General features: G+C 38.2%; 1 protein-coding gene across 2 annotated transcripts in view; it reads right to left on the bottom strand.

The window, feature by feature from the left end:
• The window catches only part of LOC117344291 (DNA mismatch repair protein Mlh1-like), a 132,090-nt gene extending 116,545 nt beyond the window's left edge, over positions 1–15,545 (bottom strand). Inside the window, exons 1-8 of one of the 2 annotated variants that reach the window (XM_033906986.1) lie at positions 15,368–15,545; positions 14,841–14,972; positions 14,223–14,313; positions 13,650–13,822; positions 12,805–12,877; positions 12,496–12,587; positions 11,898–11,940; positions 7,584–7,672 (exon numbers count right to left, since the gene is read on the bottom strand). In XM_033906986.1, the coding sequence (XP_033762877.1) occupies positions 7,584–7,672; positions 11,898–11,940; positions 12,496–12,587; positions 12,805–12,877; positions 13,650–13,822; positions 14,223–14,313; positions 14,841–14,968 (689 nt within the window). In that variant the 5' untranslated portion in view covers positions 14,969–14,972; positions 15,368–15,545. The remainder of the gene's footprint in view (positions 1–7,583; positions 7,673–11,897; positions 11,941–12,495; positions 12,588–12,804; positions 12,878–13,649; positions 13,823–14,222; positions 14,314–14,840; positions 14,973–15,367) is intronic. The other variant, XM_033906987.1, reaches the window with a different exon arrangement.
• Positions 15,546–15,610: the final 65 nt, after the last annotated feature.

Consider the following 15,610-nt stretch of genomic DNA (forward strand, 5'->3'; position numbering starts at 1 on the left):
CCATCAAGTGGTACAGGAAATTGTTCTTCCATCTTTTCAATTTATGCATTGTGAACAGTTATATTCTATACACCAAATTCACAGATGAGAACAAAAAGAACAAGAGGCCCATGGGCCTTAACGGTCACCTGAGATTTGAAATATTTCAGTAAATTAAATTGACCATTTTTGGCCCCGCCCATAAGCCCCAGGGGTCAGCCAGGGCCAACATGTGCATATTATCAAACTTTCATCCCATGCTGAAAATGTTTACAAAGTTAGAATGAATTCCAATAGAAATTTTACCAAGTTAGAATGAATTCCCCAGGGGCAAACTTGAGACCCCAGGGTCATGAAATTCAAAATTTTAGTAAAGCACTTTAAGATGCTTTCAACTACAAAGAGTATTTGATTCCAACTTATTTCTGTCATGAGAAGAAGATTTTTTAAATTTCAGTCAATTTGACCCTTTTTAGCCCCGCCCATTAGCCCCTGGGGGTCAGTCAGGGCAAACATGTGTATGCCATCAAACTGTCATCCCAAGCTGATAATGTTATCCAAATTAGAATGAATTCCAATAGAAATCAAACATATTATAGTCAAAAATGTGATTTCCCTATATAAACTATAGTAAAGTTTACCCCCTCCCCAGGGGCAAACTTGAGACCCCAGGGTCATGAAATTCACAATTTTAGTAAAGCACCTTAAGACCCTTCCAACTATAAAGAGTATTTGATTCCACCTTATTTTGGTCTTGAGAAGAAGATTTTTGAAATTTCAGTCAATTTGGCCCTTTTTAGCCCCGCCCATCAGCCCCTGGGGGTCAGTCAGGGCCAACATGTGCATGCCATCAAACTGTCATCCCATGCTGACAATGTTTACCAAATTAGAATGAATTCCAATACAAATCAAACAAATAAAAGTCAAAAATGTGATTTCCCTATATAAACTATAGTAAAGTTTACCCCCTCCCCAGGGGCAAACGTGAGACCCCTGGGTCATGAAATTTACAATTTTGGTAAAGCACCTTAAGACCCTTCCAACTATAAAGAGTATTTGATTCCACCTTATTTTGGTCTTGAGAAGAAGATTTTTGAAATTTCAGTCAATTTGGCCCTTTTTAGCCCCGCCCATCAGCCCCTGGGGGTCAGTCAGGGCCAACATGTGCATGCCATCAAACTGTCATCCCATGCTGACAATGTTTACCAAATTAGAATGAATTCCAATACAAATCAAACAAATAAAAGTCAAAAATGTGATTTCCCTATATAAACTATAGTAAAGTTTACCCCCTCCCCAGGGGCAAACGTGAGACCCCTGGGTCATGAAATTTACAATTTTGGTAAAGCACCTTAAGACCCTTTCATCTATGAAGAGTGTTTGATTCCACCATATCTGAGAGTAGAGAAGAAGATTTTTGAAGTTTTAGTCAATTTGACAGTTTTTAGCCCCGTCCCTCAGGCCCCTGGGGGGTGGGGACCATATAATTTACAATTTTGGTTTACCTTTAGCCATAGAAGCTTCCTGCAAAATTTCATGGAATTTGGTTTAGGGGTCTTGGAGAAGAAGTTGAAAATGTAAATTGTTTACGGACGCACGACGGACGACGCACGACGCACGACGCACGACGACGGACAAAAGGGGATTAGAATAGGTCACTTGAGACTTTGTCTCAGGTGACCTAAAAACCACTTAGAGTTCATTATGTCTGTGGCCGGTGCACTCCGCGAAGAGTCTGTGAATGTCCCCAGACCAAATAACCGGGGACGGAAATCTACCGGAGACGCACCTGAGCGTCTTACAGAAAGGCATTTCGCAAGCTTTATTCCAGCAAGTGAAAACAATAAAAGGAAACATCCTGCCAAAGATTGTGTGGTTTGCAATCAAACCAAAAAGCATCGCCTTCAACAAGGCTTGAAGAGAAAACAAACAAGCTACTGGTGTCCACAGTGTAATAAAGCTATGTGCATGCCTAAGTGTTTCAGGGTATACCATACCTACAAAAATTACAAGGCACACCTGAATGATGAGAATGTGGCACCAGACACAAGTGACTCAGAGTAGAACTGTTTAGATTGGTGATAAACTTTGCTGCAACTACATGTATGCAACAGAGTGCAAAAATGTAAGAAAAACTCCATAACGCATTGTGTAATTTATCTGTCATTTTACTCTCTTTTCCGCTTCGACTTGTGCATGTTACCTGTACAGGTGAGAAAGAAAATGATCAAAATTAATTAACAAAAACATGGATTTGACATTAGCATGAATTTTCAACAAATTATACCAAACAATTATGCTGAAAAGCCAATTTCCTTGGATATAACAGTGATTTAAGAATGATAATTACTGTTTCACAGGTATGATTTACCTTTTTCTCACCTGTCCAGGTTAACGACATTTCAAATGTGAAATCCGATGATGGCAAATTAAAGCTCTAGTCATGGAGATGAAAATTGATATAGGTTTTGTCACTGTATCTACAATAGTTTATGTGTTGTTGGCTTTACAACTCACCAGGCTATTTCTATTATAAATACACAAATTAATTCAGCACTGAGGGCCAATTAGTACTATATGTTATATAGCGCTCTAAGGGTTAATAGGGTTTTCAGGGGTCGACTTTAACTTTTTTCTGCATTGGTCTATTCGAACAAGCGATTGAAAAATTCACTTGTCTAAATGAAATAATCACTTGTCTTACAAGATTTATTACTTTCAATTGCTACAAAATTATATATATTGCTGGGTATCCCTATGTTAGGACAACAATACAATCTGTATTAATTTGATGACTGCACAAGTGAAGCAGAATAAAATAAATTTTAATTATGAGTACATGAAGTATCGGCCGCCATTATACTATCTTGCTTTCACTTTCAACAGTTCCGTACATTTCATGGAAACACAGTCCTACAATGTCTTTTTCAATGAGTCCTGAAACTTTTGTTTCCTCAAAATCTTTTTCCCAATTCCTTCTTTTTCTCTCCTCTTTAGAATAATTATTACATATATATTCGTCTCCTCTTTTAGCGGCATTTTAGCAGACATACATTGTCACTTGATCAGTGTCAACATAGTGCTTAACTAACTGAAAAAGCATTGCATTAGTAATTCAAACATGTTGATGATACTGATTGCATCTTTTCAAAAACCCTCTGACAATTATATGTATCGTTGGTGTGTGGTTCCGAATTGATGTACTATCATTGTGATTTCATGGTTCACACAATTCAAAGGAGTTTTTGCTTATCATTACTGTGAGTATTGAATAAACATATTGATCTTAGTATATATGGAAACAAACAACACAAAGACAGATTTGTTACTTGCACAGTCGGACAAGTGCTTTATGGCTTTCACGTGGCCGACAGCAAGTTAGTCTGGTACCGAACAATCGGAGACAAGTGTTAATATCGAGCCCTGGTATACATGGCTAGTCAAACAGATTGAAATGCGTCTTTGGTGGTCCATTCAGATCATTTATTGATCCAAATTGTAAAAGACTGGAACATTTGCATGCTATCTAGTCATGGTTAACTGCTGAAACTGAGAATGTGTCAAAATGTCTGCCATAGTGAATGAAAAGATTTCTGACAAAAACAAATCACCATTATAGAGAGCACCCAAGAAATATCACTAAGTTATAGAGGGCGCCACATAGTCATCACTCAATTACAGAGGGCGCCACAGTCATCACTCAATTATAGAGGGCGCCACATAGTCATCACTCAATTATAGAGGGCGCCACATAGTCATCACTCAATCATAGAGGGTGCCACATAGTTATCACTCAATCATAGAGGGCGCCACATAGTCGTCACTCAATTATAGAGCGCCCCACATATTCATCACTTAATTACAGAGGGCGCCCATAGTCATCACTCAATTATAGAGGGTGCCACATAGTCATCACTCAATCATAGAGGGTGCCACATAGTTATCACTCAATCATAGAGGGCGCCACAGTCATCACTTTATTCTAGAGGACATTAGTGGTGCCTGTTTTATTTTTTCTATAATGCAGTGGACACTCATATAAGGCTCATGTACGAAATCCTACACCAGTACCACGTCTACTTATGTCTACTTGTATTTGGACTATCTAACCCTCCTTAGTGGAGCTCTAACACACTGGAAATATCCCGCACTACCCTACGCTATCTGATAGCACCACTATCCACCGTATTGACCCACCTTCTGCCACATTGCTCCACCCTGTGCCACCCTTTACTGGACTGTACCAATCTGTACCACTATCCACCGTATTGACCCACCCTCTGCCACATTGCTCCACCCTGTGCCACCTTTTACTGGACTGTACCAATCTGTACCACTATCCACCGTATTGACCCACCCTCTGCCACATTGCTCCACCCTGTGCCACCTTTTACTGGACTGTACCAATCTGCACCACTATCCAAAATACTGACCCACCCTCTGCCACATTGCACCACCCTGCCCCACCCTTTACTGGACTGCTCCAATATCCACCATATTGAGCTACCTTTGCCATATTGAGCCACCCTGTGCCACCCTTTACTGGACTGCTCCACTATCCACCATATTGAGCTGCCCTTTGCCATATTGAGCCACCCTGTGCCACCCTTTACTGGACTGCTCCATTATCCACCATATTGAGCTGCCCTTTGCCATATTGAGCCACCCTGTGCCACACTTTACTGGACTGCTCCACTATCCACCATATTGAGCTGCCCTTTGCCATATTGAGCCACCCTGTGCCACCCTTTACTGGACTGTGCCACTATCCACCATATTGAGCCACATTGTGCCACCCCTGCACAGGGCTTTTTCTCACTGTTTGGGAAGGGGCCTTTTTGCCTCATTTTGGGAAGAAAATTGATGAATTGGAAAGATTTTTCAGGAGTAAACATCAAATTTTGAGAACTTGGCTTAAATATGAAATAATTTCAATTGGGAATGGGGCCCATTAACGGCACCAAAAAGCCCTCAGAAGAAGCCCTGCTGCGCCACCCTTTACTGGACTGCACCACTATCCACCATATTGAGCCACCCTTTTGTCACATTGCACCACCTTGTGCCACCTTTTAATGGACTTGCTATCCACCATATTGTGCCACCCTTTGCCACATTGCACCACCCTCCACAGCCTATATAAAGAGAGGGAAGCACTCCATACACTACCTCTGACGAGTTACAATGGTAAACTGGTCATGATTTTATATCAGGTACCCACACACATTGGACTTTGGCACACCATTCATCCAGTCCTTAATAATCAATTTTTTAAAAAGATAATTTGATTTATACACTCCAAAACATGACACAGAATAATTTTAACAGGAATAAACAGTTACCATGTTTTCTACAGCTTCTTGTACAAACAAGATTTGCATTACATTTATATTCATACCCATTTCAGTTCATACTAGTTAACCCGCAACAGAACCTTTTAGTTTACATAGAGACGTCCCACCAGCGCAAACATAAATATTGAATTATAGAGGGCACACATGAATTGTTATATGACTGCTAAACATTTTTTGAATATCAATGACAAAGACAATATCTCACAAAATATCAAAATTCAATATTGAGTATTTCTGGTGTCCACAGAACACATAAGTGCTAGGTCTTTACCAGTACCACTCTGAAAATGTCATTTCCAAATCATGGACACCTACTTCAGCAGAGTGTAGTTACAGTTAATGTGAATGTCATACATATATGTACTATACAAGAATTCCACGGAAGTGGAGGTGTCGCCTGTGTATGCGAATAATTAAAGGGTCATAACTCTTTAAAATTAGGACTTGAATAAAAAAAACAAGCAATACTAGCTCAGCATGAAGTTTCGAATTAATCCATTAAAATATAGAAACCGTTTTCGGAAAAAAATAAAACTTGCGAAAGACTTCCCATGAAATTTTGAATTAATTCCAGTAATTAAAGGGCCATAACTCTTTAAAACTAGGACTTGAATGAAAAAAAACAATAACAAACTTGTCCACAGTATTATGGTAACGAACATTCTATTTTCGCAAAAAAAATTAAAGGGACTATAACTCTTTTAAAAAGGTCCGAATAAATTTGGTTAACGAACTTGTCCACAGTATTATGGTAACTAAAGTTATCGCACGAAAACCATTTTCCGGACGACGCCGACGCTGACACCGACGCCGAAAAGTAATACCTATATGTCTCCTTTTTCAAAGGCGACACAATAACATAAAATCTTTGTGGTGTATAAATACTTGCAATTTTCATGGTTGCTAAGGAATTACAAAAATAAATATAGCAAACTAAGCTAAATTTTTAGACTATTTGTTTTAAAGGGAATTCAGGAAAGTTTATACCACAAAACTATCTAAGTTGGCTCAGAAAAACAAAAAGAATAAAAGGAAAAATTACCCACAAATATTTCATTTCATATAGAAGGTTAAAATATTGTTTAGAACTTACTATGGACAATGCTCTATTTAGAACAAGTCGTGTCACTGTCATACCATCCATACAGGTGTAGTAGTGATTACAAAAGTTTTAACATGGCCACCATCTTGAATGAACATCTATGGACTGCATGCAACTCCTTAAAAAAGTCCTGTCTTGAGACAACTTTGTATTGAGAAGTAGCAGAAAAAAGATCTTGAAAATAGTCACCATGGCAGCAATTTTGAATTTAAGTTTAGTTCCTATGTTGTTTAACATCCTACTAACAGCTCTAGTCATTTAATGATGGCTTCTCCTGTGTACGAGATGCTTGAGTGTTACAAATGTTTGTGCGTTTTTGAGGCTGAAGTATGAAAATGTTTGTCTCTTGTGAAAGCACAAAACTGATGTCAATTTATAGTGCTACCTCACTGAAGCATACAGCAAAGACATCCAGCAGCACACTTCACCTCCTCACATTACACCGACAATGGATGACGTTTGTCCCACTCCCAAAATACTGAGTGTAAAGCAGGAGAATCAACTACCGTTATCAATATAAGACGACGGAATCTCGGCAAGGGGACTGAACCTAAAGCCTTACTCTCAGGGGCGAATGCTCAACTAAAGGCCAAAAGTGAGGTAATGCGAATTTAAGTAAGAACATCATCAAAATAGCAGTTATTGCTAAAATGCTGTATAATGAACTGAATATAATTCAGTAAATTATCATTTTACCGTACAGATGCTGGTAATAAAATGCACCATACTGTAAATACCGGTAATAAAATAACCAATTAAAGTTGATTATTATAATATTATGTTTAAGCCTTGTTACCTTGTGTCTTATAGATTCACTCGTTTTACATAGCTGTCTGGATAGTCGCTTAGGTCAAATCTAAATAACCTAACGCTCTGTTTTAGTTGAATATTGAAATTAGCAAATTAATGTGATATACTTAAATCATCACGGCCTTGTTAAGAGGCTATATTGTCAAACAGTAATGTATTGCCCAAGTTGGACAATTCCATCTCTCCACAATACTGCCTTTTAAAAGCTTGAACTTTTCATGATTCTGTAACAGGGTCAAGACATTCTCAAAGAGAACCCTTCTCTTAACAATAACGCAATAAATCTAAATCTGTCATTATGCAAAAACCTTATCAACATTAAAATGATGGAGTCGACCTACCTTGCAATAGATGGTCCATATATTGTACGTATGTTTTGGACGTGTGTAGAGTTGGCGGGGGTCCGAACATCTGCATTACTCTCTCCATGCTGTAAAATACAATCATATATGGTAGGTTTTTTTCTTATTCTTCTTTCCTTAATTTTCAACACATTTCAATAATATCACAATATGAGCAATATAAAGTGTATTCCAATAAAACAATTTTATAGAGGCCACTCAACAGAGTTGAAAAAAAGGTCTTTGTAGGCAGCTGGTCTTTATGTAGAGGTTCATGTACAATGTTACAACTGAAACAAATGGCTTAAAATAGAATCATATACATAGAATTATGCAACATTGGGAACAAAAGCAAGTGGCTGTGTAGACAATTTTTTGTTATATACAGGTGGCCTTTATAGACAGGTTTTCACTGAGTATAGGTGACCTTTATAGACAGGCTATTGTTATATACATGTGACCTTTCTAGACAGGTTTTTTGGGTTAAATACAGGTGGCCTTTAGGAGATTCATTGATATATACTTTAAGTGTACAACAGAACCTATTCTCCATATCAAGCTACTACGTAGTACCAGCATTTATACAAATGAAAGGCAATTATCATTTATCTCTAAAATGGTTTTATAATTAGCTGATAGAGTATTTATGTGAACACAATAATGGAGATACTACTGAATACAGACTCAGACTATTGCCATTGGATAGTTTTATTTAATTTGTGTAAATGGAGAGGTAAAACAACTAAACTGGGACTGAAATCCAGGATCTAGAGAGAACTTTACAGGGACACTCTATCCAGCCCAGTCCAGTTCCACTAGACTCCAGAGGGACACTCTATCCAGTTAAGTGTCCAGCCCAGTCCAGTTCCGCTATACTCTAGAGGGACACTCTAACCATTTGAACTACGTATATAAGCCAGTGTCCAGCCCAGTCCAGTTCCGCTACACTCTAGAGGGACACTCTATCCAGTTAAGCTACGTAGCCAGTGTCCAGCCCAGTCCAGTTCCGCTACACTCTAGAGGGACACTCTATCCAGTTAAGCTACATAGCCAGTGTCCAGCCCAGTCCAGTTCCGCTACACTCTAGAGGGACACTCTATCCAGTTAAGCTACGTAGCCAGTGTCCAGCCCAGTCCAGTTCCGCTACACTCTAGAGGGACACTCTATCCAGTTAAGCTACGTAGCCAGTGTCCAGCCCAGTCCAGTTCCGCTACACTCTAGAGGGACACTTTAACCAGTTCAGTCCCAGACTTTTTTTTACTGGACAGGCCACATTGTGACTTTTGACCCTTTAACCTTGACCGATCACCACCAGAATATGACTAGGAATGGAACTTGATATTATGGTGTAAACGTGATCTATTATGTTAGGTTATCAATCAAGGTATGACATTGATTTGGAATAGGACATGACACATTGTCAAAAGTGACCCTTGAACCTTTCCTCTTGACCAATAACCACCAGATTGTGTTCTGATGTAGAACTATGGTGTTAAGATAAACCAAATATGTTGAGGGGTTCTCAAGATATGGCACTGACTGGCTTAGAACAGGGGATAATGATACAATGTGACACAACGCTAAGTATGCCCCCCCCCCCCCCCCCCCCCCTCCATAAAATCGGTAGTATGAATATCACAATGAAGTGAAAACAAAACATCTTTATAACACATGACATTAACAACCTAACCAGAAATATAATTCCTGTTAAAAGGGAGCTAACCACAGCTGGAACGCATTTAAATGAATAGTTTGGAGTTAAACTGCAAGGAACTTGGAGACCCGACCAATCTATACTGTATGATTTATTACCTCAAAACCATATCATGATTTATTCTGATGGGAACATACTTAGTGATAGATTAAGATATCTACAATAAAACACAGATAAGTCGAAGAAAACCAAGTGGACCAATTAAAATATTCTACTTATTTGGTGGTATGACTTAACTGTGACCAAGTAAAATATTCTATTTATTTGGTGGTTTGACTTAACTGTGACAAAATAAAATATTCTATTTATTTGGTGGTTTGACTTAACTGTGACTAAATAAAACATTCTACTTATTTGGTGGTTTGACTTAAATGTGACCAAGTAAAATATTCTATTTATTTGGTGGTTTGACTTAACTCTGACCAAGTAAAATATTTTACTTATTTGGTGGTTTGACTTAACTGTGACCAAGTAAAATATTCTACTTATTTGGTGGTTTGACTTAACTGTGACAAAATAAAATATTCTATTTATTTGGTGGTTTGACTTAACTGTGACCAAGTAAAATATTCTACTTATTGGTGGTTGGTGGTTTGTAAACAGCGGTGTGTAAACAAAAACAAGAACACATTGCTACAAATTGTATCACGTGCCATATCAGTTGTGAAACAAGCATAGATATGGGATAAACATGAAGACACATATGCTCTCATACACAAAATAATGAATTTGAGAGATGAATCATACAGACATTCCATTCAGAATTATATCTCAAGGATCAAATTAACATATGATTGGAAATCACATGTGACTAAGAGTAAGTCGGAGGATTGAGCCAACACCAATTAATCCTCGGCTGGATACCCGGTATATATATGAGATCCTCGGCTGGATACCCAGTATATATAAGATCCTCGGCTGGATACCCGGTATATATAAGATCCTCGGCTGGATACCCGGTATATATAAGATCCTCGACTGGATACCCGGTATATATGAGATCCTCGACTGGATACCCGGTATATATGAGATCCTCGGCTGGATACCCGGTATATATGAGATCCTCGGCTGGATACCCGGTATATATGAGATCCTCGGCTGGATACCCGGTATATATAAGATCCTCGGCTGGATACCCGGTATATATAAGATATGCAGGTTGATTGAAGGAGGAGATAATAGAGATATGTAGGGTCAATCACAAAAGGCAAAGGAGATACATTTATTAGTGGACTGTTTTTGCATCAATATTCAACATTTGTTGCAGACAATTTAGGAGACATGATTTCAAAAACACAACCAAAGTGACAGTGTCATTTACATTTATCTGTTTTCTCAGATCAACAAGCATACTGGCTATTGCTCAAGTAATACACGACTCTTACTAGCCACCACTAAAAATAGTAGCAGTGGTCTTGACCTTGACCAAAATTCCCTGAAACATGAACTTGGCCAGGATTTCATGGTCCATTATCATTCTGTGATGATTGATTAAAATCCCTCAAGGAATGAAGCTGCTAGATCACGTACAAATGTACACATGTATGAGACAGACAGATTGGAAACTTACAATTTCCGCTGGCTTCATCGGTAGGGGACTAATAACCAATAAAACAAGTTTGAGTTTCTTTAAGTTCCTATCAATTTATATAAAAGTAGCCATGTCATTTCAACATAAAAGGCCTAAAATTTCATTCTTTGATATAATTCACACTCATTAACTTGGAGATTGCAATAGAATACAAACATTTACTGTAAATGGAAGGCAGTTTTCTGTGAAATGGAATCTAAAGAAAATAGATCATCATTCTTTTTATCACCAGTCTTTCACCAAAGTCATTCAAAAAGCTTGTCTTCTTAATAGAATTGGGGTCTAAAGCCAAATTTGCAATGGTTTCCTTGAGTTGTAATACAACAATCTATGCCATATTACTATATGCATAATATTGTGCCTGAAAACTTGTACTGGAAAATTCAATACAAGATGCCTTATGGGCCTGTATGGCTCACCTGCTTCTAGAGAAACTTCAAAGTTGATCCAGGTCATTTATGCAGATACTAAGCTTATTACCACTTTATTCAAATATCAGAGTAAGCTAGGTTTATTCCTGTCAATACATTTTGTATTGCTTCATTCCAACATACTATTGGCCCAATATCAGGTCTCCGAGTTCCTGACTCTTGGCTATTGAAAAATCATTGTTAAAAGATTTTAGCCTATTTGACCCCTGTGACCTTGAATGTAGATCAAGGTGAGTTATTTGAACAAAGTTGGTAGCCCTAAATCATGACACAGGACAAATATAAGGACTCTGTGCCTCATAGTTATTGGTAAGTTGTTTAGAAGTTGACGCCTGACTGACATCACACCACGGCATAAGCTCAGTTGCCTTTTGGGCAGGTGAGCTAAAAATAGCAACAGTGACAATTAACTTGAACTGACATCCTGAAAACTTAGAGATATTATAGTCCTTTCTCATTGTGTGTAGTTTTATCAAAATCCCTCAAGGAATGAAGATACTAGAGAGCTGATGGACAGAGAAGAAAACTATAGTCTCCCCTGACTAATAAAATATAATCGTATATAAATGCTTCCTTACCTTCTTTAAAGTGAATCCAACTTTACTATTATGTACAGCGTATCTGAAACACATGAGGACAGGACTAAGATGTATAGCTCATCTTAACAGTCATAAAGAAAATCATTACCACATCAAAGGTTTCCTTTGACATTTTAGAACATGAAACTTTATAAGAATTGCATCTACTAACCACCTCTATGGCCTTTCTAAGAGCCTTTACCTGCTAACCACCTCTATGACCTTCAACGCTAGCCTGTTCACCACCTCTATGACTTTCACCCCTTACCTTCTTACTACATATATGAACTTCACCTCTTACCTGCTTACTACCTCTATGACATTTACCTCTTTTCTGCTCACCACCTCTATGACCTTCAACCCTTACCTAGTTACCACATATATGACCTTCACTTATATGCTAACCATCTGACCTCTATGACCTTCAATCCTTACCTGCTAACTGCCTGACCTTTATGACCTTCACCCCTTACCTGCTACCTACCTCCGACCTTCACCCCTTTTCTGCTCACCATCTCTTACCTGCTAACCACCTGACCTCTATGACCTTCACCCCTTACCTGCTGATCACCTGACCTCTATGACCTTCACCTCTTACCTGCTAACCACCTCTATGACTTTGGCATGCTCTTCTGATGGACTTTTTAAGGCTTTCCGTCGAGTGCTTATGTTATAAAATAAATCCTCAACCTATAAGGACGAAGAAAAGACTATCAATCAGTGTAGGGTTGTAATAATGGAGTGCTATTAAATCATTTTCTTCTTGATATTTTTCAACAATTATCTGACCATTGTACAATTTTCTTAAATTCACAATAAAGTTTAGGAAGAGTATCTTTAGACTTTTATCATTTTTTTCTCATAAAATGCCTAAGATAATAATATTTATGTACAAACTGTCATGTACCGTAATCTGGGTGCCAACATTTCCAGCACATGGTTTTACTGGTTCTTTCAATTTTCCATCTATGAAATGCCCTCTGAAATGAATTCAAGAATACAAAGGTAAAAGAAGTAGGATTGGAAAATATTCTGCTGATGCTGGGACCTGAACTATGGATCTCAGACTCTCTTAGTGTACACCCTGCTACTGGGCTAAAGGAAAATTCCAACCAACATAAGTTGGGGGCCGCAATAGCTCAGTTGGTTAGAGCACCAGCTACGTAACATCAGGTGAAGATCTGAGGTGAATGGATTGACACTTCCTACCCATGTCAGTTTGTGTTTCTTGGGAAGCTGAGAAACAGGTTGTACTATACGGTCGTGGTTGTGTCCTTGGGCGAGACACTAGCGTCCAATTGCTCTGGATGGCATGCGATGAGCCTCCTGTATCTTGTTCAGTGAGGTAGTCACCAACTACTACAAGGAGACCCTGTCTCAAAATGACCCTGGCTGTTCACAGGGTGATAAACCCAGCAAACAAGCAAACAAGCAAAAGATTATAACCTGATAAGAAGACGTATGCTCTAATTATTTCGTATTAATCCCTTTGCCCCCCAAGACAACCACAACCAGGTAGTTTTTTTCAGCTGAAATATATTTATAAACCAGCATAATAAATACAATATTTCACAAACACGAGTGTTGGGTTCAATTTATTCATATATATATATCTAGAGTATGATATACAATTATTGATCAAGGAAGGTGAATATGGATACTGATTAACCTTTAGATCACGATATTAACCAATCCAATAATTCATTTTCATCTCAGTTAAGACATATTTCAATATACAAACATATGTCCCACCTGTATGCACATTTTGAATCTGCTGTTCTTGTTGTTATGGTGACATGAGCCACATGACTGATACTTGCTAATGCTTCACCCCTAAATCCGTAGGTTGCAATGTTGTTGAGATCATCAAATGTATTAAGTTTACTTGTAGTAAATCTCTCACATACAATCTCCATGTCTTCTTTCTGTGAAAAGAAATGTGTTCTGCTATAAACACACTTAATTATACAACTTGCATTTAAATATTTTTGGCGGTAAACAAAATTTTGCAAAACATCTACAATCCACAGATCAGTGTGTTAACACTTTAAACATATCGTAGAAAGGAGAAGAACCAACACTGTGTTTATAGGTGATGTAATGCTTGTATTGATGTCAGGCATGGATACCAGCTGGTATGCAGGGTGATCGCATGATGTGGATTATGAAATAGAGGGTGCAATCAACAACACAACCTGACGTCCACAGTTCTGTGTTTCATTACTTTAGCTAATAAAATACATCGGCTTGTTGGTTTCACTCGGAGGAGGGCTTCGTCATAAACATAGACACATCGACACCTGTTACCGTGCCAGGTATACCTACCCTGATACCAGTTCCATTGTCCTGTATCTGTAAGAGCTTTAGTCCTCCCTGTTTTACAGTTACCTGGATAGTGGTAGCCTTAGCATCCAGACTTTAAATAAATAGAAATGTAAAATTTAATATCAGCAAATATTTAATATCAGGTATGTATTCCGACATACACCTCTGTCTTACTGACATACAAACCTGTCTTACTGACATACACACCCATCTTACTGACACACATCTGTCTACTGACCTACACACCTGTCTTCCTGACATACATGTGCACACCTGTCTTACTGATATACATATGTCTTCCTGACATACACATCTGTCTTCCTGAAATACACACCCATCTTACTGACACACACGTCTCACTGACATGATTTATACACAAATGTCTTACTGACATATACCTGTCTTATTGGCCTAATCAAATGTCTTACTGACATACAAATGTCTTACCGACATGATTATACACACGTCTTACTGACTATTCACCTGTCTTACTGGCATACACCTGTGATACTGATAAACACACCTGTTAATAATTACAAAAAGAGTCAAAATCGCCACATTTAATTAATGTTGTAATAGACATAGCACTGTCTCCACTTGGAAGCTTTATCAACATACCAATTCTCGATCATTTCCTTTAGAGCATTGGCTGGTCTCTGGATTACCTCCCCTGCTGCTATTCTGTTCACAACAACTTCATCAAGTTTACGTATAGTACCTGGTAAAGACTTGCTGGATGCCATCATTCATCTAAAATTACAAGTTGGCAAATATATGTAGTTTGAAGAACGATTGGAATGACGCCTGTATCATTTGTCTAATATGTTACTGTAAAAGTTTTAAAGCTTATTTTTCTTATATATATATATGTGCCTGTAGGCTGTAATCATTTATCAGAATTTCAAACCCCTGTGGAAGATGCTATCGTTGCAACATAGTCAATAATAGAAAATATGAGTTAAAGAAATAAGTGTCCTTTCCGATTAAAGTCAAGAACAGTTTATACTATGGCATAGATTATCTAGATCTACAAAAAATATTGACAATATTATTGTTTGTATTGCACGTGTCAGCATTCCATGAAAGTCTTGTTCTGGTGTTTTGTTTAATGTTGTATACCGTGCATTAGCAGTAACGGGAGATACCTGTATTTCCTTACGTATAGGTCGGTAAAACCAGTTACACCGGCTTAATTGACGTCGCGTGTTTTCCCTGATTTTGACAGATGGCACGTGCAATGATTTTCCACAACAGAGCGTTCGCGGGAAATTCCCTCCTACTTTTTTTATCTTCATGAACGGAGAGTTCTGAACATTTGTAAACTTCCGTCGGCGGAATTATCTCCTTGGAGACGTCAGTTTTTAAAAACTAGTCCGCAAATATCTTAT

This window comes from Pecten maximus, chromosome 15 (genome assembly GCF_902652985.1).
Source record: "Pecten maximus chromosome 15, xPecMax1.1, whole genome shotgun sequence".
NCBI classification, from domain to species: domain Eukaryota; kingdom Metazoa; phylum Mollusca; class Bivalvia; order Pectinida; family Pectinidae; genus Pecten; species Pecten maximus.